The sequence below is a fragment of the Ictidomys tridecemlineatus genome, chromosome 12 (assembly GCF_052094955.1).
Source record: "Ictidomys tridecemlineatus isolate mIctTri1 chromosome 12, mIctTri1.hap1, whole genome shotgun sequence".
NCBI classification, from domain to species: domain Eukaryota; kingdom Metazoa; phylum Chordata; class Mammalia; order Rodentia; family Sciuridae; genus Ictidomys; species Ictidomys tridecemlineatus.
In genome coordinates this window covers 72292056-72313685 of record NC_135488.1, presented here as the reverse complement: position 1 = coordinate 72313685, position 21630 = coordinate 72292056, and the positions used below count along the sequence as shown (strand labels likewise).

At 34.6% G+C, this 21630-nt stretch overlaps 1 protein-coding gene across 3 annotated transcripts in view; it reads left to right on the top strand.

Annotated features, from left to right (window-relative positions):
• Nucleotides 1–2678: 2678 nt before the first annotated feature.
• Papolg (poly(A) polymerase gamma) overlaps nucleotides 2679–21630 on the top strand; it is a 35490-nt gene continuing 16538 nt past the window's right edge. Inside the window, exons 1-8 of one of the 3 annotated variants that reach the window (XR_005727269.2) lie at nucleotides 2679–2946; nucleotides 6489–6650; nucleotides 8021–8087; nucleotides 11579–11660; nucleotides 12599–12708; nucleotides 13567–13620; nucleotides 15641–15752; nucleotides 17960–18049. Coding sequence is in view for 2 of the 3 variants with exons in the window: in XM_040271017.2 (XP_040126951.2) it covers nucleotides 2930–2946; nucleotides 6489–6650; nucleotides 8021–8087; nucleotides 11579–11660; nucleotides 12599–12708; nucleotides 13567–13620; nucleotides 15641–15752; nucleotides 17960–18049 (694 nt within the window). In the remaining variant the exon portion in view is untranslated. The remainder of the gene's footprint in view (nucleotides 2947–6488; nucleotides 6651–8020; nucleotides 8088–11578; nucleotides 11661–12598; nucleotides 12709–13566; nucleotides 13621–15640; nucleotides 15753–17959; nucleotides 18050–21630) is intronic. The other 2 variants (XM_040271017.2, XM_005322037.5) reach the window with 2 other exon arrangements.

Sequence of the window (21630 nt, the reverse complement as noted above, 5' to 3'; positions counted from 1 at the left end):
CGAAAACTAAAAAAATAAATATTTAAAAATTCTCTCTCTCTCTTTAAAAAAAGAAAGAAAGATAAATACACAGTTGTTAATAATGGTTCCCCTGGGAAAAGGGGAGGGACACATATCCATTCTCTTTTTATGAACATGGTTTACTTTTATAATTTGAAAAACTTTAGTTTAGCTTAACAAATACATCTATAATGTATACTGCAAAGGAGAAAATGTCCTTATTTAAATAGAATTCAATCCTAGGTAGATTATCAAAGACATAAACATGGGGGAGAGGGCAATTATACAGTGCCAAACTACAAATTATATAAAGAGGAAAATTAAAATATATTGTTCTGATGTTGACTTTGATTATTTAAATATAGTTTAAAAGTTATCTTAGAAACACCTAAGATTTCACTGAATTAATAGGATTAAAAGGAGAATTCAACCTTCCTTCCAAATTGCTCTAACAGACGATGGCAAACAAATTATTCTCTTCAGATAAAGTTAAGAATCAGAAAAAAATAGAAAGGAAAAGAAATATTTAAAAAACAAATATATGACAGAATAATTGAAATTGCCAGCCTCAGCAATTTAGTGAGCATCTTAACAACTTAGTGAGATCCTGCCTCAAATTTTTCAAAAGTAAAAAGGGATTGGGGGTGTAGCTCAAGGGTAAAAGCACCCCTGGTTTCAATTTCCCATACCAAAAAAGAGAGAAAATTTAATTTATTGAATTCGTATGAGCCTGGTACTGTGCTAAGTGCTCTACACTATTTAGATAGCAGAGTTAAACCCTGCAAGTCCGCCTGACATTTGTATTTGAAACAAGGCAAAGCCCTGAAGAGAACTCCACTTCTTGGTTAGAAAACTTGAGGAAAGGAGGCTTTCTGTCTCCTAGAGTGGCAAGATACACTAACCTGTGGAGGAGATGGGAAGACTTGCTATCTCTGTGGTACTCTGGGCTGAGATCACAGGTCCTTACTATGAGCCCCAGACACCACCCAGATGCATTAGAAAACCTCCAGACCCAGAAGCCCACAGTACAGGAAAGTGGCCCAGGACCAGACATATATAATCTGCCCTATATCTAAAAGTCCCTTGGTACTATCCCAAGAAAGGGGAATAGAGGGAAAACATGATCAAAATTGCCTTGTATGCTAGCTCAGAAGACTGAGGGGATCAGAGTCAAAACTTACAATTTTGAAAAAAAAAAGTGCTAATTGTTGCAAGTCTGGATTTTTGGATTGAGATTCATACTGGTCATACATACTCTTCTCATTTGATTCTCTTTTATTCTACAGATGAGGAAAAAGTTTTTCTTTTTCAAGGTTAACTTAAAAGTTTGTTTTGTTGTTGTCACAAAACCAGTCAACAGCAAACCTAGGACTCAATTTTGGGTCTACCTTGCATTAATACCCATGCTAGCTCCTACTCTGTGTTTCCAGGAATAGGTTTTGCCTTTTTCCTACCATCTACATCCAATCCACTATTGACACATTCCAAATTTAGATGATAAGTCCCTTATCACCCTGATCCCATCTGTATCATAGACCATATTGTATTTTAATGACTTGTGTATATGTTTTCCTCCCCTAGGGCATGACTTCTTTTATTTATTTATGTATGTATGTATGTATGTATGTATGTGGTGCTGAGGATGGAACCCAGTGCTTCACCCATGTTAGGCAAGCACTCTACCACTGAACTACAACTCCAGCCCCAGAACATGATTTCTTGTAGGCAGAAATTAAGTTTCTCCACATAATATGTGCTTTAGTTTTACAACAACAAAAAAAGTATCACTCGTATCTGATAGTGTTTTCTACTAAACTCTGAGCTTGATAAGATCAAAGGATACATCTGGGTTTACATACCAGTAAGTCCTGGAGCATAAAACAATGCCTAATGCAGACTGGATTTTCAATAAATATTTTGAATTAATAAATGAATAAGTCAATAAGTAATCTCTTCTATTTAACTGTGACTCTGAGTCATATTCCAAGAATAAGCAGCTTCTTGACAACCTTTCTTTGTAATGGGTTAGTATTTGAAATTTTAAATAAATTTAACATTTTTAAATCAGTCATTATTTTCCCATCTTCATCCTTACAATCACATAGAACATGATCTTCATTATTTTAAAGTGTGAGATTTTGATTCACCCTTGGATTTATCCTGTTGCAAACTGTTAGCAATTACTTTCAGCCTCTCTGAGCTAAATGCCAGAATGTCATGAATCAGGGGGTGGCACTTAGAGGTGAAGTGAACAGTTAGCCTCCAATTGACAAGCTTGCTTTCCCCTGGGATAATTGCGTTAAAGTCGCACGTTCCTGGGTGTGACCTTCTCCCAACACAATCTCCTTGACAAGTGGATTGATTACGTTTGACTACGCTTAATTAAATTAAAGATGTGGGAAAATTGAAGAGTTAAAATAGTATTTGTTAGGCAAACATGTGATATTTGAAAAAATACATACATGTTTTCAATGGAGAAACAAGAAAAACATATTTCCAAATTACATTCCAAGAGGTGTGACTGGATTGACAGCCCCATGGACAAAGGAGAGGATCAAAAGCTTTTTTCCCCGTCTGCGTTCGGAGTGAAGGCGCTCACCGCCCCCGTGGGCGGGGCCAACGCAGCCCGAAGGCAGAGCGGGCGTGGTTGGGGGCGGGCCCGGGAACCAAGGGGGCGGGGCTGCAGAGGACGAGAGGCAGTCTGGGAAGCGGCGCCATATTGGCGTCGTCCGCGCTGTATTGTCATAAATAGAGCCGGTTTTGTGGTGTTTTCACTACTCGTTTGGATGCCTCGGCCGTAGTAAGTGGGGAAGTGAGAGAGCGAGCGAGCTGCAAGTGACTGCAGGAAAGTGGATACAGGGAGAAGGGAGTGACAAGAACAGGACTCCAGAGCGAAAGACACTCGCTGAAGAGGGAGACGCAGGAAGCGATGAAAGAGATGTCTGCGTAAGTGGTGGGGGGCGGCGGTTGAGGGCGAGGTGGGGAGAGGTGAGCTGAGGTGGTCACCCCGGGGCTTCGTTTCCCTTCCCTGACCCTAGTACTCTGCCCGCACCTTGCCTCAGTGATCTCTTTTCCCGTTCCCAGCCAGTCCGCAGTGGCACCTCCCCTATACCCGGTGGCTTACCTACCCACCTCTGCCTGGACTCGGAGACTCAGGAGTCCCTGTCTACCCCCGCGGTCCCGCCTCTGAGGACGCCCCCCAGACACTGATGAGGAGGGAGAGAAGTGCTGGTGTCCGTGGGGAGACATTGTCGGTCACTCTCCTGTCCTCAGTACTGTCTGAGCCCGTCTGCTTCTGTCTGCATTGGCGCAAATACCATCCCCCTGCCTCCCCCTCCTCCCTGCCGGAGTGGCTGTCTTCAGGTCTTCAGGAGTGAATGACCTATTCCAGCCCAGGGGTTTCTGTTTGATAAAGGCAGAGGCCTTTTCGCCACGGACGCCCCCTCCTCGGGCCTCCCCACCTACCCACAATATCTACCGGTCTGTATCTCCTGCTCTCACTTTGATAAGTCAGAAACAGTTTCTTTGCTTTGCCAAGATTTTCTTAGAGCTTCTTTCGGTTTATTGGGAAATAATTTAAATATTCATATAAAAAAATGCAGAGAATAGCTGAAACACTGCTTGTGCCACCACCCATTTCTCCCAAAGAATAACACGCCCGTGTGTGTGTGTGTGTGTGTGTGTGTGTGTGTGTGTGTGGTGTGTATCTGCATTTATTTATTTAAAAGAAGTCAGACGTTCCAGATACATCCGAAGGATTCTCATTCCCCCTTCTCTGGTCCCATTCACATTCCTCTTCAGAGATCCCCACAGTTCTGAATTGGATGTTTATTGTTGATGCATCTTTTTATGCTTTATATACGTTTGTGTCTATAATAGCTGTCGTTGTTTTACTTATTTTTAAACTTTATAACTTAGTGTCAACACTTGTCATTCTGCAGCTTGTTTCTTTAGAGCAACATGGTACCTCTCAGCTGTCCATGTTAATAGTTTCAGTTTTAATTAATTTACATTAACTAATGTGTTGTATTCCATCGTGGGGATACGGCCAAATTTAGTCCTTTTCCTCTTAGTGACTGTTTAGGATATTTTAAGTTTTTAATGTTACAGTGTGGCAGGGAGCATTCTTTTACATGTCTTCTTGTCCACTTGTACTAGATTTTCTCTGTGGTTTTTGCCTATAAGTGAAATTGATGGATTGAAGGGAATGTGCAATATGCTGTTTACAACCCCCACCCCTTCCTGTTTAGATGAGGGAGGTTCAAAACCCTAGAATTGAGATTTTTATGATCAGTAGGGATCTCAATAGCCAACATTTTGAGAATACAGATAAGAAATTGAGACCTGGGACTATAGTATCAGAAGTAGTTATGGAAGAGAAAATAGAATGGTGGAAAAAGGTTTTGGAGTTCAGATTCTGGCTCTTTTTCTCTCTTTGAACCTCAGGTGCTTTTCTGGAAAATAGCACTTATTCAAGACCCGCCTCTTGGTTATTGAGATTAACTGAATGGTTATATTTAATCAGTCTGTCCCATGTCTATCATATTTATGTAAGCAAACACAAACAATACCAGAACACCTCTGTAGCTCACTGAAGATAAAAAGCCAAATTTTTAAAAGGAAATACAACTTGAGCAAGGTGCAGTAGTGCATACCTATAATCCCAGCAACTCAGGAGGCTGAGGCAGGAGGATCTCAAGTTCAAATATAGCCTTAGCAATTTAGCAAGGCCCTAAGCAACTTGGTGAGACTCTGTTTCAAAATAAAAAGGCCTGGAAATGTAGCTCACTGGTTAAGCACTTCTGGGTTCAATCCCTGTTGCCCCCCCCCCAAAAAAAATATGTGTGTGTGTGTGTGTGTGTGTGTGTGTGTGTGTACACACACATACACACATAAATATATATATGAAATAACTAATAAACATTTACAAAATAAATGTTGAAGAAAATTAAACTGGTATGTTTCTTGGAGTTTCTTGGTATGTTTCTTCTATTTGATTCTTCCCTCCCTCCCTGTGAAATCTGTAGCTAAAGAACATGCCTTATTTTATAGATTTAATAATAGTGGTGATAAGCCAATGTTTTGACTAGTTAATAATTACTGTTGCATTTTTGTGATTTTAAATTTTATTTATTTATTTTTTTTGTAGTGGGTATTGAACTCGAGTGCCCACTGACCCACATCCCCAGTCCTATTTTTTATTTTATTTAGAGACAGGTCTCACTGAGTTGCTTAGTGCCTCGCCATTGCTGATGGCTGGCTTTGAACTCACCATCCTCTTGCCTCAGCCTCCCTAGCTGCTGGGCTTATAGGCATGTGCCTGGCTGTGATTTTAAAATTTTGACACAGTAATTGTACATATTTATGGGGTACAGTATGATACTTCAATTCATGTATATGATATATAATGATCAGAGTAGGGCAATTACATGCTTTACCTTACACATTTGTTGGAAACATTCAAATTCACCACTATTTTGAAATGTGCAATAAATTGTTGTCAATCACAGTTGTCCTACTGTGCTGTTCATTTTCCTTTTCAACTGCAACCTTGTACCCATTAACATGCCTCTCAGGATTCTTCTGTGTCTTATTTTTATAAGACTATTTTATTCAAGTTAAAAGACTGCTTTTTATTTTGAGATTATATTCTTACTATTACTTGGTATTGATGTCCCTTAGTGAAAGCATGGTGAAGATGGATGGTAAGGTTAGTTGGTTAGTGTGTGTGTGTGCTTTTACTTTATTTTCACAGCAAAATAAGATGTTATAACCTTATTGGGTCCAAAATTTATTTTGAAGTCATTGGTCCATGTAAACCCCAAATCTCAGAAATCTATTGTACCTTATTCAAGAATGTAATTTCCTGATGGCTAGGGTCTGTGGAAGATCACTTGTATCCAGTAAAAAAGGTTTGACATTTAGTGTAAAGAATTGGGTAATTATTCAGTGTGAAATATTATTAGTGCCAATCCAAAATGAAGAGTTAAGAGTAACAAATGTTAGGATTATAAACTCTGATTCAAACAAAAGGTGTTGAATTTCCCAAGGAGAAATCTAATTGTGATTTCATTTAAAAGCCAGATTATTTCACAAGGACTTTCTGATGGTATGTTTTTGTTTCTTTCTTAGGAGGAAAAGCCCAATGGTTTTTACCAAGAAAGTTCTTTCTTTCAGGCATTTGCATTTCAAAGATTCTAGAAAGTAGATGGTACTTGACTTTAAGTCTGCTGGGTGTAGTGGAGGTAGCCTTGGCACAGATCTCATTTAGGTTTTTTGCATTCAAAGTAAGTGGTGTTATGCCAACACATGCTGCTTTTGGCTTGAAAAGTCCCCATTTTTCTTTTTTAAAAAGTGCCTGCCCAAACTGTTAGTACTAAATTAATTTCTAAGGTAGCTCAGTTAACATGAGTGGATTGAGAGGGGTGAATGTATCAGTATGATATGATACTTTAAATTTTTTCTACTGTTTCCTTTTTCTTCAATAGAAACACCATGCTGGACAGCCAGCGTCAACAAAAGCATTATGGAATTACCTCTCCAATTAGTTTGGCATGTCCTAAAGAAATTGATCATATTTATACACAGAAATTAATTGATGCCATGAAGCCATTTGGAGTATTTGAAGATGAGGAAGAACTGAACCACAGGTATGTCATTGAAAACTGTAAAATATTTTATTGTATCTTATTTAATCATTAATTCCAAAAACATATATTGAATGCCCACTATATCCCTACCTAGAGATACAGAAATGACAAAAAGAAAATTTTTGACCCATCCTACAGCTTACATTTTAGGTGAAGTTTAGAAGAGACTAACAGTCAAATAAGTAAGATAAATACAGTATTATACATAAGTGCTACTGAGAAAGATAAAGCTGGGAATAGAGGTTTTCAGAGAAGGCCTCATTGAGAAAATGACATTTAGAGGAAAATGTGAATATGGGTGAGAAGGTGGATAGTAGAGGGAAAAACATTCTGGATAGAAAGCCTGAGATGAGAGTGTACCTGCTAGGTTTGAGTAGTACATAGTAAGTTCAAATCTGCTGAGTATCTGAAGCAGAGCAAGTAAGCAGGGAAATTTTAGCTTTAAGAAAGTGAGATGGGAAGGGACTTGGACTTTGGACCTTGTAATGCATTTTCAAGGTTTTGGTTTATTCTGAATGAAATGTAAAGCTATTAGGGCTTTGAGGAGAAGATTAACATGATCTGACTAATGTTTTAATACAGTCACTCTGGCTGCTATATTGGGAATAGGGGTGCAAGGGCAGAAGCAGAGAGATTATTTAAAAGGCCATTATAATAACCCCAGGAGGAAATTATGGTACTTCGAACCAGAGGATGGCAGTGGAGGTGATAAATAGTAGAATTTGGGATACATTGTTAAGGTAGGGTTATTTAATGACTGTGGAATATAAGAAAGACAATGCCAAGGTTTTCAGTCTCAGCACCTTGAAGGATGGAAGAAAAGCAAATTCATTTTCTCATGTTATCTTTTATATCCCAAACCTTCTTTTATTTTTTAATGTTGATTTATTTGTGGCATTGACTGCAAATTTGTTTTAATAATACCAAACTGCTCTTATTAAATAATATACTTCACAAAAATTAGCCAATAATTAATTTGCCCATTTTAATTACTCAAAGACTTATTACTGGCAGTGAGCAAATGCTAGCCTCTAGTACCACATTGAGTTTATCTAATTATTACACAATAAAGCAAAGAAAATTGACAATTCTGTTGGCCTCTGCAACTCACAGAAGATAACTTTGTGATTTTTACTAGATTTTTTTCAATTTTGAAAATAGTTCAGAGACCAAAATACTATCATCACATTTATCATCTCTTTGACACTCTTAGGGATCTAAGAATGCCAAAAATGTGCTGTATATCAACAGATGGGATAGTATTAGCATATATACAATGTGCTTTTACTCAAACACCAACACAGAGATACTGTCTATATGTTTATTTCTTTAATATTTTTTTAAAGTTTTAATGTTACTTTTTATTATAGGTTGGTTGTTCTTGGTAAATTGAATAATTTAGTAAAAGAATGGATATCTGATGTCAGTGAGAGTAAGGTAAGATTCTATACTACATGGAATTCTTTGTTTCATTATGTCCTGGTCTTTTGTCCTAGTAGTAAGATGCAAAAGTTGAGAATTATCTGAAACACATTATAACTTAGCTCTGTGGTATACAGGGGATAAATTAGTCTAGATAATTTAATTTCTAAGTAGGTGAGGTTTTACCCCAGAGGTGGCAAATTATAGCTGCAAGTTCATATAAATTTTTTTTTTGGATCCATATGTAGTAGGCCAAAATTTAAATATGAGGAGATTTTATTTAAAAAACTAGATTTCAGACTTATTATGAAACATCAGATCTGGCAACACTGGGCCTGCTTTTGTACTCAGCAGAAAGGCTTGAGTGGGACTGGATTCCTGCCCTCTAGTACTCAGTACTTCCTGCTCCCACTATTCCCTGTTATTTCTGACAAGGCAAGTGCCATTCATCAAATTCTGTATTTCTCATGTGGGAGTTCCTTATTTGCATACCTGCTTGGCCTCTAAGACATAGGAATTTGTAAACACAAATTTATAATTATGCAAGTAGCTTAACTGTTTTTCCTCTGAATTATATATTTTTCTTTTTTAGAATATTTTGAATATAATTGAATTTTCATTATTGTCTCATAATCACTGTGAATATTATTTTAATGGCTGGATTACAGTTAAATGGGGCATGTTCAACTGGGAGTTAACTATTTTAGTTAGCAGGTAGCATTTCATCACTAAAAAAATTGTTAAGACAGACTATGAAAAAAGAACATTTAGTTAGTTTGCAATTTTGGAAGTTTGAGTCCAAAATTAGGCGACCCTTTTGCTTTGGACCTTTGATGGGGATAGTGAATGGCAGTAGTAAGAGTTTATGTCAGAACCAGTAGCACATCCCCACCCAGGAAATAGAACCAGTGGAGTTTCACAGTTCCTTTTGTACTTAGTTACGAATTACTGCCTTACCTCTTAAAAGTCCATACCACCTCCCAATACTGTCACCCTAGAGACCAGTCCTTTAACATATAAACCTTTGGAGGACAAGTGGTCTGCTCACATTCAGACCACTTGTCCTTCATCAGGTAACTCAAACTATTGTATTATAAACTTGGTTTGTTTTTTAAATAATAATTCCATCTCTTCCCATAGTAGCAGTTGAAAGTTCATGTCTGCCAACTGGTATCTATAAAGTCCCTTTATGCCCCTTAGTCTGATTGGGTTTAGAAATTAGATAAACATATCCTACAATTATTTTTTTTACAACTTTTATTACTTATTTCTATACCTATGATAAATATGTAGATTTGATTCTTATAAACAATGACTCAAGTAAGGTTAGGATTCTCCTAAGACTTTAGTCATTGAATTTAACAGTCTTTATGCTATTTACTATTTAGTCTTGCTGCTAAAAGGCTATCTGGCTTATTTCTAAGCTCTCAGCAAGGTTATCAACAGTGGAGTGATATGTCAGATTCTGAGCATGTGTAATCCTTGTTATTAGTAATCAGAAAGGAAGTTTTGACATTTTTCACTGAGTAGATAAGGTCATCTGCTATGTCAATTGTAATTCTTTGGTTTATGCATATTTTAGTTTGGAAAATAACTGAAGGGTTTGTGTTAGAAACTCTAAATGGTCTAGAACACTAATTCTGATTATTTCAGCTAAATGATTATGTTTTAAAACATTTTACCGGACTGGTGTTGTGGCTCAGCAGTAGAGCACTCACCCAGCATGTGTGAGGCCCTGGGTTTGATCCTTAGCACCACATAAAAATAAATAAAATAAAGGTATATAAAAAATATTTTACTTATGATTCAGTGTATTGCTTTCTCACAAATCATGCAAGTTTTTTAAATTTCAAAGCAGAAAGGTAAACTAAAAGATTTTTCAATGTTTGGCTTATCTTTTGATTCATGTTAATTATTAATAAATTTACCAACTCCTTTCTAGCTATAAAATTATGATACTCTTGAAACATTAATATTCATTAAACAGAAGAAGTAACAAGCATATTCTTCTATACAGATAGTTCTATTCAGGTTAATGAACAGATGTAATTTGTACTAGGTATTATAGGAAAATACAGAGAAGTAATAGATACAATTCTCACCTTTGAGGATTTAAATATGGTTGGAGAGGAGACATTTATGGGTCAATAAGTGTAGTATAAAGATTTTAATAGTGGAGGAGCACAGAGGAAAAAGAGCTTGTTACCTGAATAAGAATAGTCAGGGAAGTCTTTACGGAAGAGGTAGAACTTGAAATGAATTGTGAAAAAAGTATTAAAGATACTCAAAGAGGCATGCATTTGAGGCAGGTGCAATGGCAAATGCAGTGGAAAGGAGATTGGGTTATGGAGTAACATCAGAAAGGAAGTTCCATAAGAGCACAGTGTGAAGATCTTCAGGCTCAAGAATCTTTACCTCAGTAGTCCAGGAAGATTGCACTGTAAAGTTTTGAGTAGAAGTAGTATGTAATGGAATAATTTAGAAATACAAGTCAGTGAATTTTGTACTACATAGAATAAGAGAAAAGAAAGACTAAGGGCAAGATTATATAGCTTAGGATAACTATCAAATAGCCTGAAGTTAGGGGAAGAGTAGTTCATTAGAATGGTAGCAACAAATTTAAGAGATATGAACTAAGAATTAGCCAAAAAGAATAATAATGATTAGTTTAGGCAGTATGGATAATAAGAAGTAGCTTGCTTTTTTTTTTTTTTTTGTAGTTGGACACAATACCTTTATTTTATTTTATTTATTTATTTTTATGTGGTACTGAAAATCGAACCCAGGACCTCACACGTGCTAGGCGAGTGCTCTACCACTGAGCCAAAACCCCAGCCCCAAAGTAGCTTTTTAATTATGGTACAATCATAGAAATATTAATTGAAGTTATTAGATTAGCTCTCATGAAGATATCATATTAAGAATGACCTCTCTTTCCTGAGAAAGCTTGCAGAAATAGAGTCAAGAAATTAAACATACTTTAAGGGGGAAATGGGATAGGCTGAGAATATCATGTTGTAAATAGCTGAAAGCTCATTAATTTGTAGTTAAGAGTTCCCTGGTGACTGTTAAAAGTGATCAAGCCAAAAGACAGAGATTTGGAAAAGTCAGGTAGAGTCAAGTGATGAAAAAAAGTTTATATTTAAGAGAGAGATGTATGTCATGAGCTTTGTAATGTTTTGAACAACCAATAATAAAAAAAAAAAGAGATGTAGAGATGTGGAGCATGTGTAGTAGACATGAATGTTTTTTCCTCTCTCTGGGAATACCCTCTTTGTTTCATGTCAAAACCAAAAGACCCCTGAAGTGCTTTAACAAATCTCATTTTACCAAGGCTGTCAAATGTACTGTGTAACATGCTGAATAAAATGTAGTAAGCATTTAGACACTTAAAAAAATTTTTTTTATTTGTTCTTTTAAGCTATACATGACAGTAGAATGTAAAGATTTTTTTTTGTACAAAATAACTTGAACTATTGAATGTCTTTTGTGTGATTTTATTTTAGAATCTCCCACCTTCTGTTGTGGCTACAGTTGGTGGTAAAATTTTCACATTTGGATCCTATAGGCTTGGAGTACATACCAAAGGTAACTGGTTTTGGTTATATTCTAGTGATAAGAACTTTGAGTACATGCTTATTTGTTCATAGAAAATATAAAAGCAAAAAATTCCCACTATCACTACACAGAACTAATCTTTATTTATTTATATATTTATACAGATAAATAAATATATATATATATAAATAGTGGAATGCATTATAATTCTTATTACACATATAGAGCACAATTTTTCATCTCTAGTTGTATACATAGTATATTCACACCAATTCCTGTCTTCATACCTGTACTTTGGATAATAATGATCATCACATTCCACCATCATTAATAACCCCATGTTCCCTCCTTTCCCCTTCAACTCCTCTGCCCTATCTAATGTTCCTCTATTCCTCCCATGATCCTGCTCCCTATCCTACTATGAATCAGCCTCCTTATATCACAGAAAACATTTGGCATTTGGTTTTTTGGGATTGGCTAACTTCACTTAGCATTATCTTCTCTAACTCCATCCATTTACCTGCAAATACCATGATTTTATTCTCTTTTATTGCTGAGTAATATTCCATTGTGTATATGTGCCGCATTTTTTTTTATCCATTCATCTACTGAAAAGCATCTAGGTTGGTTCCACAGTTCAGCTATTGTGAATTGTGCTGCTATAAACATTGATGTGGCTGTGTCCCTGTAGTATGCTGTTTTTAAATCCTTTGGGTATAGGCTGAGGAGAGGGTCAAATGGTGGTTCCATTCCCAATTTTCCAAGAAATCTCCATACCGCTTTCCAGATTGGTTGCACCAATTTGTAGTCCCACCAGCACTGTAAGAGTGTACCTTTTTCTCCACATCTTTTCAACTAACATTTTTCTTATATACACCTTCCATACTTTGTTCTGTACATATGTTTGCATGAACTTTAATGAAAATGCATAGTGTGCTTTTCTTCATAAGAAATACTTTGATTTGCAGGAGCTGACATTGATGCACTTTGTGTAGCTCCAAGACATGTAGAAAGATCTGATTTTTTTCAGTCTTTTTTTGAAAAATTGAAACATCAAGATGGCATTAGAAATTTAAGAGTAAGTATCTTTTCGCATTTGATATTTTGAAATTAGTAACCTAGTTATCCTAGGTCTTAGGATTATTGAAATGCTTCATAAGAAGTTGCTGTTTTGTTAAACTAACACATAAAGAGTAAGAACACAGGCTTTAAAATTATACAAACCTGGGTTTTCAACTGGAATACCACTTTTAGCTCTTAGACCTTAGTTGTTACCTACTCTCTCTGAGCCTATATTTTATTTTTATTTATTTATTTTTATTTTATATTTTATCTTTATTTTAAAGATATGGTGATAACATTTTTATAAGATTTTTTTACGGATTGGTGAGATAAGTTATATAAACCATTTACTGTATTATCTGATAAATGGTTGATACATAATCAAATTGTGTGTGCTATTGAGTGATGGTTCAGTTAGTAACTATATATCTAACTATTCATTCAACAGATAAAATTTTAATAGCAATAATTTGCAGTTACTGGCCTTATTCCTAAAAATATAATTTTTATTGGTCAAGAATTTTGATTATTTTAAAATTTCTAACACTAGTGCTGTTTCTAAATAATCAGTTTTTACTTTAGACCCAAGAAACAGTAAGTATCCAAATGACAACATTTCTGCTTTCCAGTCTCCGACAAATATTTTTAGGAGGATAATAAATTTAATATTTATTATCATAGGCATTTTGTTTATCTTAAGTAACACAGGTCACAAAGTAGAAGTCCTTAACCTGAATATAAGATGAAGAACATTTTTTATTTTTTCTGTTGAGTTAAAATACAAATTGGAAACAAAGAGATTTACGTTACTGGCACTTAGGAAGTATAGAGAGAAGATTAACCTGTGTGTTATAATTGTTTTCCTCTTTTGTAGGCTGTAGAAGACGCTTTTGTACCTGTTATAAAATTTGAATTTGATGGTATTGAAGTAAGTGTTTATATTCTTCTGACTTGATAAATGAACTGATTAACCAATAAGATTTTTTGTTGGGAAAAAAAAAGATTTTGTTTGTTTTGTTTTATAATCCCTCAGTGCAGGAGAATGATACCCAGGGGTACTATATTATTGAGCTTCATCCCTATCCCTTTTATTTTTTATTTTGAGACAGAATCTCATTAAGTTGTATAGGCTGACCTCAAACTTATGATCCTCCTACCTCAGCTTCCCAAGTAGCTAGTATTAGAGGCATGTGCCTCATCTAATGTAGGCATGTATCTTAAAAGAATTAAATAGTAATCTTTAAATAGCCCCTCACCTTCCTTTTTTATTTCTATTGGCTTCTCACCATGGAAAATGAACAAACCTCCCTCTCTATCCCCATGGTTTTTAGATATATCTTTCTTTTTCTCATAATTTAAAATAATTATATTATTATAATTTTAGTTGGAGCAGTATTCTGTGTTTACATTATTATGATCTTACAAGCATATTCAGAGCTGAGCACTAAACATCCTAGACTACCATTCTTTGCTGTGTGATATTTTATTTTCTTAGATGTAAATAATTGTTTGGGGTTTTGTCATTTTGGAAAAAAACTGAGTCTTTTCACCTGTTCCAATCTAAGCTGATTGTTTTTTGTGAATAGTGTACAGCTGTCATCCTGGCATCTTCCTTTGCCAATATCTTGTAATTTCCTTTTGCTTCTCTCTAGAATTTTCTTCTTTCTGTTTACTCTCATTTTTAATGGAGCTCATCCACTAACTTACTGAAAAAGTATATTGTTCAATATCTTGCATGTTTAAAAAATGCATTCATGGGGCTGGGGATGTGGCTCAAGCTGTAGCGTGCTCACCTGGCATGCACGGGGCGCTGGATTCAATCCTCAGCACCACATAAAAATAAAATAAAGATGTTGAGTCCACCGAAAACTAAAAAAAAAAAAAAAAAAAAAAAAAATTCATTTCATTCTTATACTAAATTGATAATTTGGTTGGTTATAACATTCTAGGTAGGAGATGATTTTTCTCAGAATTTTGAAGGCCTTTCTTTATTGTCTTCTAGCTTTCATACTGCATTGAAACATGTATTGCCATTTTGATTCCTTATTCTTTGTATATGCCAAGTTTATCTTTTGAAAGTTTGGGGGTTTTTTGCTTTTGTTTCCATAGTTGTAAAATTCATGGTGATGTACTTGGGCTAGTGTCATTTCAGCCAGTGTTCTAGGCAGTCAGTCATTCTCTTTCAATTTGGAAGTTTCATCCTTTAGTTTTTGGAACTTTATTGAATTCTATGGTATTTCCTGCCTTTGTCCGCTTTCCATCCCCCACCCCACCCCCCGCCAAATTTTTATTTTGGGTCTCCAGAACAGCCTGCTTTAATCACATCATTTTAATTTTGTTCTGTTTTTTTGGGGGGGGGGACTTAATCTTTCAAACTTGCTTTTTTTCATTTGTACCGTCCTATTTTTAATTTCTAGAAATAATTTTATTTTCTAAATGTTCCTTTTTATTTATGATGTGCTTATGTCTGTCCTTGGTTCCTGAATGTATTTTCTATCTGTTTTGCTAGGTCTACTGGAACTGTTATCACTTGTTCATCTGCTTTCTAGCTTTCATAGTTTTTGCTGTCTCTTTCTCTTTGTCCTAGTGGATTATGCCTTTAAATTCAAATTAACCAAACAAAATTTATCTGATATTTTAGTTGGGTTTCAAGAAGGAGTGAATGTAAATGTGTGTTGGATCTTCCATCTTTATTTAGAAATCCACTCAAAAGATTTTTTTTTTAAACACTTGGCATATATGTTAAAAGTCACAATATTTGCCAAAACCAGAAATTTTAATTATTGTAAAACTTCACTCACATGAGATTACCTGCATACATCCTTGAGGTTTTGATAGAATTTAACAATTAATAATTAGAACTTTTTACATTTTGATGTGGGATGGGGGAGGATGAGCTGGAAGAAGAAAAAGTAATATTTTTTTCTTTTTTTTGCCTCTTTCCAAAGATTGATCTAGTCTTTGCAAGACTGGCAATACAAACCATATCAGATAATTTAGATCTAAGAGACGACTCTCGCCTGAGAAGCCTTGATATAAGGTGTATTCGCAGCTTAAATGGTAAGCTTCTAAAAAGAAATCTCAAGATACTACTTGGAAACAGACAAGTAGAGCTCTTTTTGTAGAAATATTAATGGCCTTTTTAGGGATTGGACTAACTCTGTTATTTATAAGTTAAGTTGGATGGGGGTGTAGCTCAGTGGTAAAGCACATGCTTAGCATGTGAAAGACCCTGGGCTCAATCCCCAGCATATACACACATGCAAAGATGCTGTAATTTTCTTTGTGTAGATAATATATAGATACCATGACCATCCTGTAAACCACAAATTTAATTTGAAAGGTTGTTTATGTTTTTAGTTATAGTTCACAAACTTATTGGTCTCAGGACCATTAAATCTTAAGATTTATTGAAAACTACAAAGTGCTTTTGTTTTTTTTAATTATATAAGTCAGTATTTATCATATTAGAAATAAAATCAAAATTTAAAAATAATTATTAGTTCATTTAGAAACAACAGTAATAAATTCATTATAAGTTAATGTAAATAAATTTTATGTATAAAGAATGACTTAAATTTTCAAATCTCTTTACTCTTTGACTTAACAAAAGTCAGCTAAATTATTCTATCTGCTTCTATAGTCAACTTCTTAAAATATTTTGTTTTTGTTAAAATATAAGAAGAAAATCTTGCCTTTCACTATGAAGTTGAGAAGTGGGAATGTTTTAATATCCTTTTCAAATAATTGCAGTTATTCTTATTTGATAGTACACCAAAACTTGACCAGTGACAGTTTTTTTTTCTTTTAAACAGCTTTTTGAGATATAATTACATACCATAAAATTTATCCTTTTCAAGTGTACAGTTCTGTGTTTTAGTGTGTTAACAGAGTTGTACACCATGATCTAATTTTAGAACATTTCATCATTCTCAAAAGATCCCTCATACCCATTTGCAGTCATTTTCCCTTCCAACCCCTGCCCCTCATCTCAGGCAACCACTAATCCTCTTTCTGTCTCTATAGTTTGCCTCTCCTCATATTTCATATAATTAAATTATGTAATGTGGTCTTTGTGTCTGGCTTCTTTCACTTAGTATAATGTTTGTGAGTTTCATTCATGTTTGTAGTTTGTTACTTTTTTATTGATGAATAAAGGTAGTAATTTCTAAAAGGTTAATTACAATATAGAATCTAAAATCACATCAATGAAATTTTGTACTCTCACATGAAAATTTGCTGTTTTATCCTTTGAATGGATCTTATGGATCTTTTTCTCATGTGTGGTTTTATACTATATCATGCCTTGGTCATTTGGAAAATACTGATTCAGAGTTATTTGTATCTTCCAAATGTTAACACATTTCAGTATAAAATATTTTCTAGATTGCATTCATTATTATCACCACCAATTTTGTTAGAAGTCTGCCAGGATCACAGTAGCAGATAAACATTATCCAATGTTCTAATTTAACAAAGTTTGCATTTTATTATTGGCAATAAATTGTGTCATTTGTATTCCTTGAAGTGAGGAGCTTACTTAGGTCAATTTTTAGTAACTGTGAATAACCATAGTTTATCTGTCAATCGTACTTTCAAGTAAAATTGATGTTCCTTGAAATAAAAAAAAAAAAAAACAAGTAGTTCAGCCTACAGCGCAAACTATCATACTCATTTTTCCTTTATTTAACTGTGTGTGTTAGTAAACCATGTATTATATTCTAGTACACTTTGTTGCCATTGCCTTGATTACTTGCTAAAGTATTAACAGGGATGCTTTTGTACCAACAGTGCAAATGTTAATACAGTAAGTGGGACAAAGAAAGCTTTGGTACTATTATAAAAATGGTTTTAACCTCACGTATTCTAGAGGGTCCAAAGTCTGTACTTTGAGAACCATTGGTTTTAAGTATCTTGCTTAATTTGCTATACTTACAGAATGTAACAATAAATCACATTATTTGTGAATAGGTTTGTGTTGAAGCAAGAACAGTTTTACAACTTACATGCATTTAACAAAGTCAAATGAAGAAAAAACTAAAAAGATACTTAGAACCACATCTACTTTAAGACTGGATTTCATTGCCCATACACTTTTAATTCTTCAAAAGCAGAGTACTTATATGTGAATGCTAAATTTCAAATACATATAGAAAATAAACCCTGACATATATCTTTCATTTTTAACATTTGGGAATCTGGAGGTTAGGAGGGTATTTTATTCAGTTTTGTTGCATAGTAGAAAATGAATGTTTTGTCTTTTTCAGGATGTAGAGTTACTGATGAAATTTTGCATTTAGTGCCAAATAAAGAAACTTTTAGACTCACCCTAAGAGCAGTCAAATTATGGGCAAAACGTAAGTATTCAAGTCTTTTATGTTTACGTTATAAAATTCCAGTTTTCTGTTGCCAGTGATAGAAGCACATATGGAAATTCTAAGCCTATTGATAACTATTAAGGATTGGGGCTAGTAGACTTATTTGTTTTTCAATTATAATGATTATGATATTGTAATATGTGACTCTCCTTCCACCTTCCTTGGGTTAAAACTAAAAGCCCCTTAACCTTCCATCTTGGATTTCAGCCAGGCGCTCAGAACTTGAAAGGCCCTTTACATAGTCCTCATTCCATATTATTTGTAACTTCAGTTACAAGTCTCTTAACAATGGTGATACATTCTGTGAAATGCATTGTTAGATGATTTTATTGTTGTGTGGAAATCAGAGAATGTACTTACATAAACCTAGATGATAAAACCTACTATACACCTAGGCTATGTGATACAATTGTTGCTCCTTGGTTGCAAACCTATGTAGCATGTTATTGTACTGAATACTCTAGGAAGTTGTGACACAACGTAAGTATTTGTATATCTAAAGATATGGGTGGGTCAGTGAACAAGCAGTGGGTGAATGTAAAAACCTTGGTCATAGGGGCTGGGAATTGTGGCTCAGTGGTAGAGCATTTGCCTAGCACTGGTGAGGCCCTGGGTTCTATCCTAAACACCACATAAAAAACAAAAATAAATAAAATAAAGGTTAAGTTCTTTTTTAAAAAAGTATTTTTTAAAAATTAAAAACCTCAGTCATTACTGTACACTACTGTAGACTATAAACATTGTATGCTTAAGCTATACTAAATTTATAAACAAGTTTTTTTCTTTCTTTAGTTATAAATTAATCTTAGTTTACTGTGACTTTTTTACTTTACAAACTTTCCTTTTTTTTTTTTTTTTTTTTTTTAACTTTTGGACTCTTGTAATATCATTTAGCTTAAAACACAGACCGCAGTAGTATTTGGGCAATTAATGCAGGAGGATGGCTTGAGCTCAGAAGTTCAAGGACATCCTGGGCAATATAGCAAGATCCTGTCACTTAAAAGAAAACAAAACAAAAACATATTGTACAGCTTTACAAAGAAAAAGAATTTGAGGGGGTACTGGAAATTGAACCCAGGGGTTCTTTATCACTGAGCCACATCCCCAGACCCAGACCTTTTTTAAGAAAGTGTTGTTGAGGTTGCCCCAAACTTGTGATCCTCCTGCCTCAGCCTCCCAAGTCACTGAGGATGATGGGTGTATGCTATCACACCTAGCCAAAAATATTTTTTCTTTATATCCTTATTATATAAGCTTTTTAAAATTTAAAATATATACTTTTAAATTTTGCTTTAATACTTTTTTAAGTAATTAAGACATAGGCCTACATAGGATTAGGATCATTATTATTACTGTCTTCCATCTTCACATCTTGTTCTATTGGGCCTCACAGCCAGTATGCATGAGCTGTCATCACCTGTAATAACAGTGCCTTTTTCTGGAATACCTCTCTCAGGACCTGCCTCAAGCTTTTCTTGGGGAAGTATATTACTCTTTTCAGAAATATGTCCATATGCTTGATCTGTTTCATGTTTTCATCATTGATTTGCTTATAAGCAGATAATGCACCATGAATATTCCTTTCTCTTAATGAAAATCCTTTCTGTGTTGGAGGTCCCTGTTTTCAGTTTTTTGTTTTATTTTGTTTCGTTTTGTTCAGTAGTGGGGATTGAACCCAAAGCCTCATACATGCCAAACAACCTCCGTACCACTGAACTATGTCCATATTCCTTGTTTTCAGACTTTTTAGAAAGCTTGTTAAGGTTTGCATTAGCTTCTGCTATACCCTTCAATGTGAATTTTCTTGGTGGTGGTGGTGGTTCTTTTTTTTCTGCAGTTTCCTTTTTTCTTGCCTTTTCTTCAGCTATGTATTCATGAGGAGGTGGGAGTTTATTGTCTCCATTGTAGTCTTAAGGGAACACCATCATATATGGTCTGTCATTGACTGAAATGTTTTTATGCAGCTCATGACTGCACGTTTAAAAGATTTTTACACTTCTGGCTCCATATTTTACATAGTTTAAAACAACACTCCAACAAAATTTTGTGCGATTACAGAAATGTTTTCTTATCGGTGTTGTCAAATACAATAACCTTATGACTATAGAGCTCTTGAAATGTGCAACTGGAGAACTGAATTTTAAATTTGTATTTCATTTCAGTGAATTTAAAGCTAAATAGTTCCCAAAGGAAGTGAAAACATACATACTAATTCTTGTATGAAAATGTCTCTAGCACAATTATTGATAATAGCCAAAAAGTGGAAATCATATGTTCATAAATTGACGAATGAATAAACAAAAGGTGATATATCTACACTAAAATAGTATTTAGCAGTAAAAAAAAAAATGCAGTACTGATACATGATACCACATTCATGAAGCTTGAAACCGTTTTGTTAGGTGAAAGAAGCTAGTCATAAAAGATCATATAGTGTATGATTCCATTTATATGAAATGACCTTCATAGGTATTTCTGGAGAAACATAAAAGTGTATTAATGGCTACCCACTTCTGGGAGAATTGAGGGAGAAGTGTCCAAGTGTCACTGTTAGAAGTTTCTCTTTGGGGTGATGCAAATGTTTAGAAGTGACTATAGTGGTGATTGCAAAACTCTTGAGTATACCAAAAACCATTGAATTATTTTAAATGGATGAGTCTTATGGTACATGAATTTATATCAGTAAAACTATTCACCAAAAAATAAAAAGTAAAAAGAAATAGCCACATGTGGCTTGTGGCTACGATATTGAACAATGCACTTTGTCCTCAGATTCAAGTACATTTTGCAGTGAAAGAATAAGGTGAACAATTTGCTGTGTGTGTGTGTTTTATTGAGCCCATGGCCTTGTACACGCTAGATAAGTACTTTACCACTAAACTATATCCCCAGTCTTTTTATTTTATGTTGAGGCAGAGTCTTTGCTAAGTTGCCAGATTAACTTGCTATCCTCCGCCTCAGCCTCCTAAGTAACAACAATTTGTTTTTCCTTACAGATTAATAAATATCATATTTTGTCAATTCTTGGATGCATATTTTTTACATTGAACTTTTCCAAAATTGGCATTGTATAGTTGAATTTTTTTCCACCTGTTCCTTAGTGGGACACAAAATAATGTTATATAATTGAGAGCATCTTAGGTGTGGTGAAACAAGGTAATAATAGTGTTTTATAGATTGCTGTAAGAAACAATTTTATAATAGATGAGTATATCAATGGTGTATTATACTTTATGGAGTGGTACCAGATTCTGTGAGATACTGAAGTTAATTGCCAATTTTACACTTGATTTTCAAATACTGCCATGAGTATGATTATTTATGAAATGTTCATTCTTCCCCATTTATAGATCCTCCAGATGCCTTTACTGATTACTTTTTTCTCTAAATCACAAATATTAAATGATGAGAAATTTCAATGTAATTTCAGTAGAGCCCAGCTGTAGAGTTGGAACTAAGGCAGGGTACTGAGGTGTCTGTATTGGAAGGCAAAATAGATGTAGTAAGAGGAGCAATTTATGGTTGACTGTGGGCCTAGCATGAAGTGTTGCTTGTCAGTT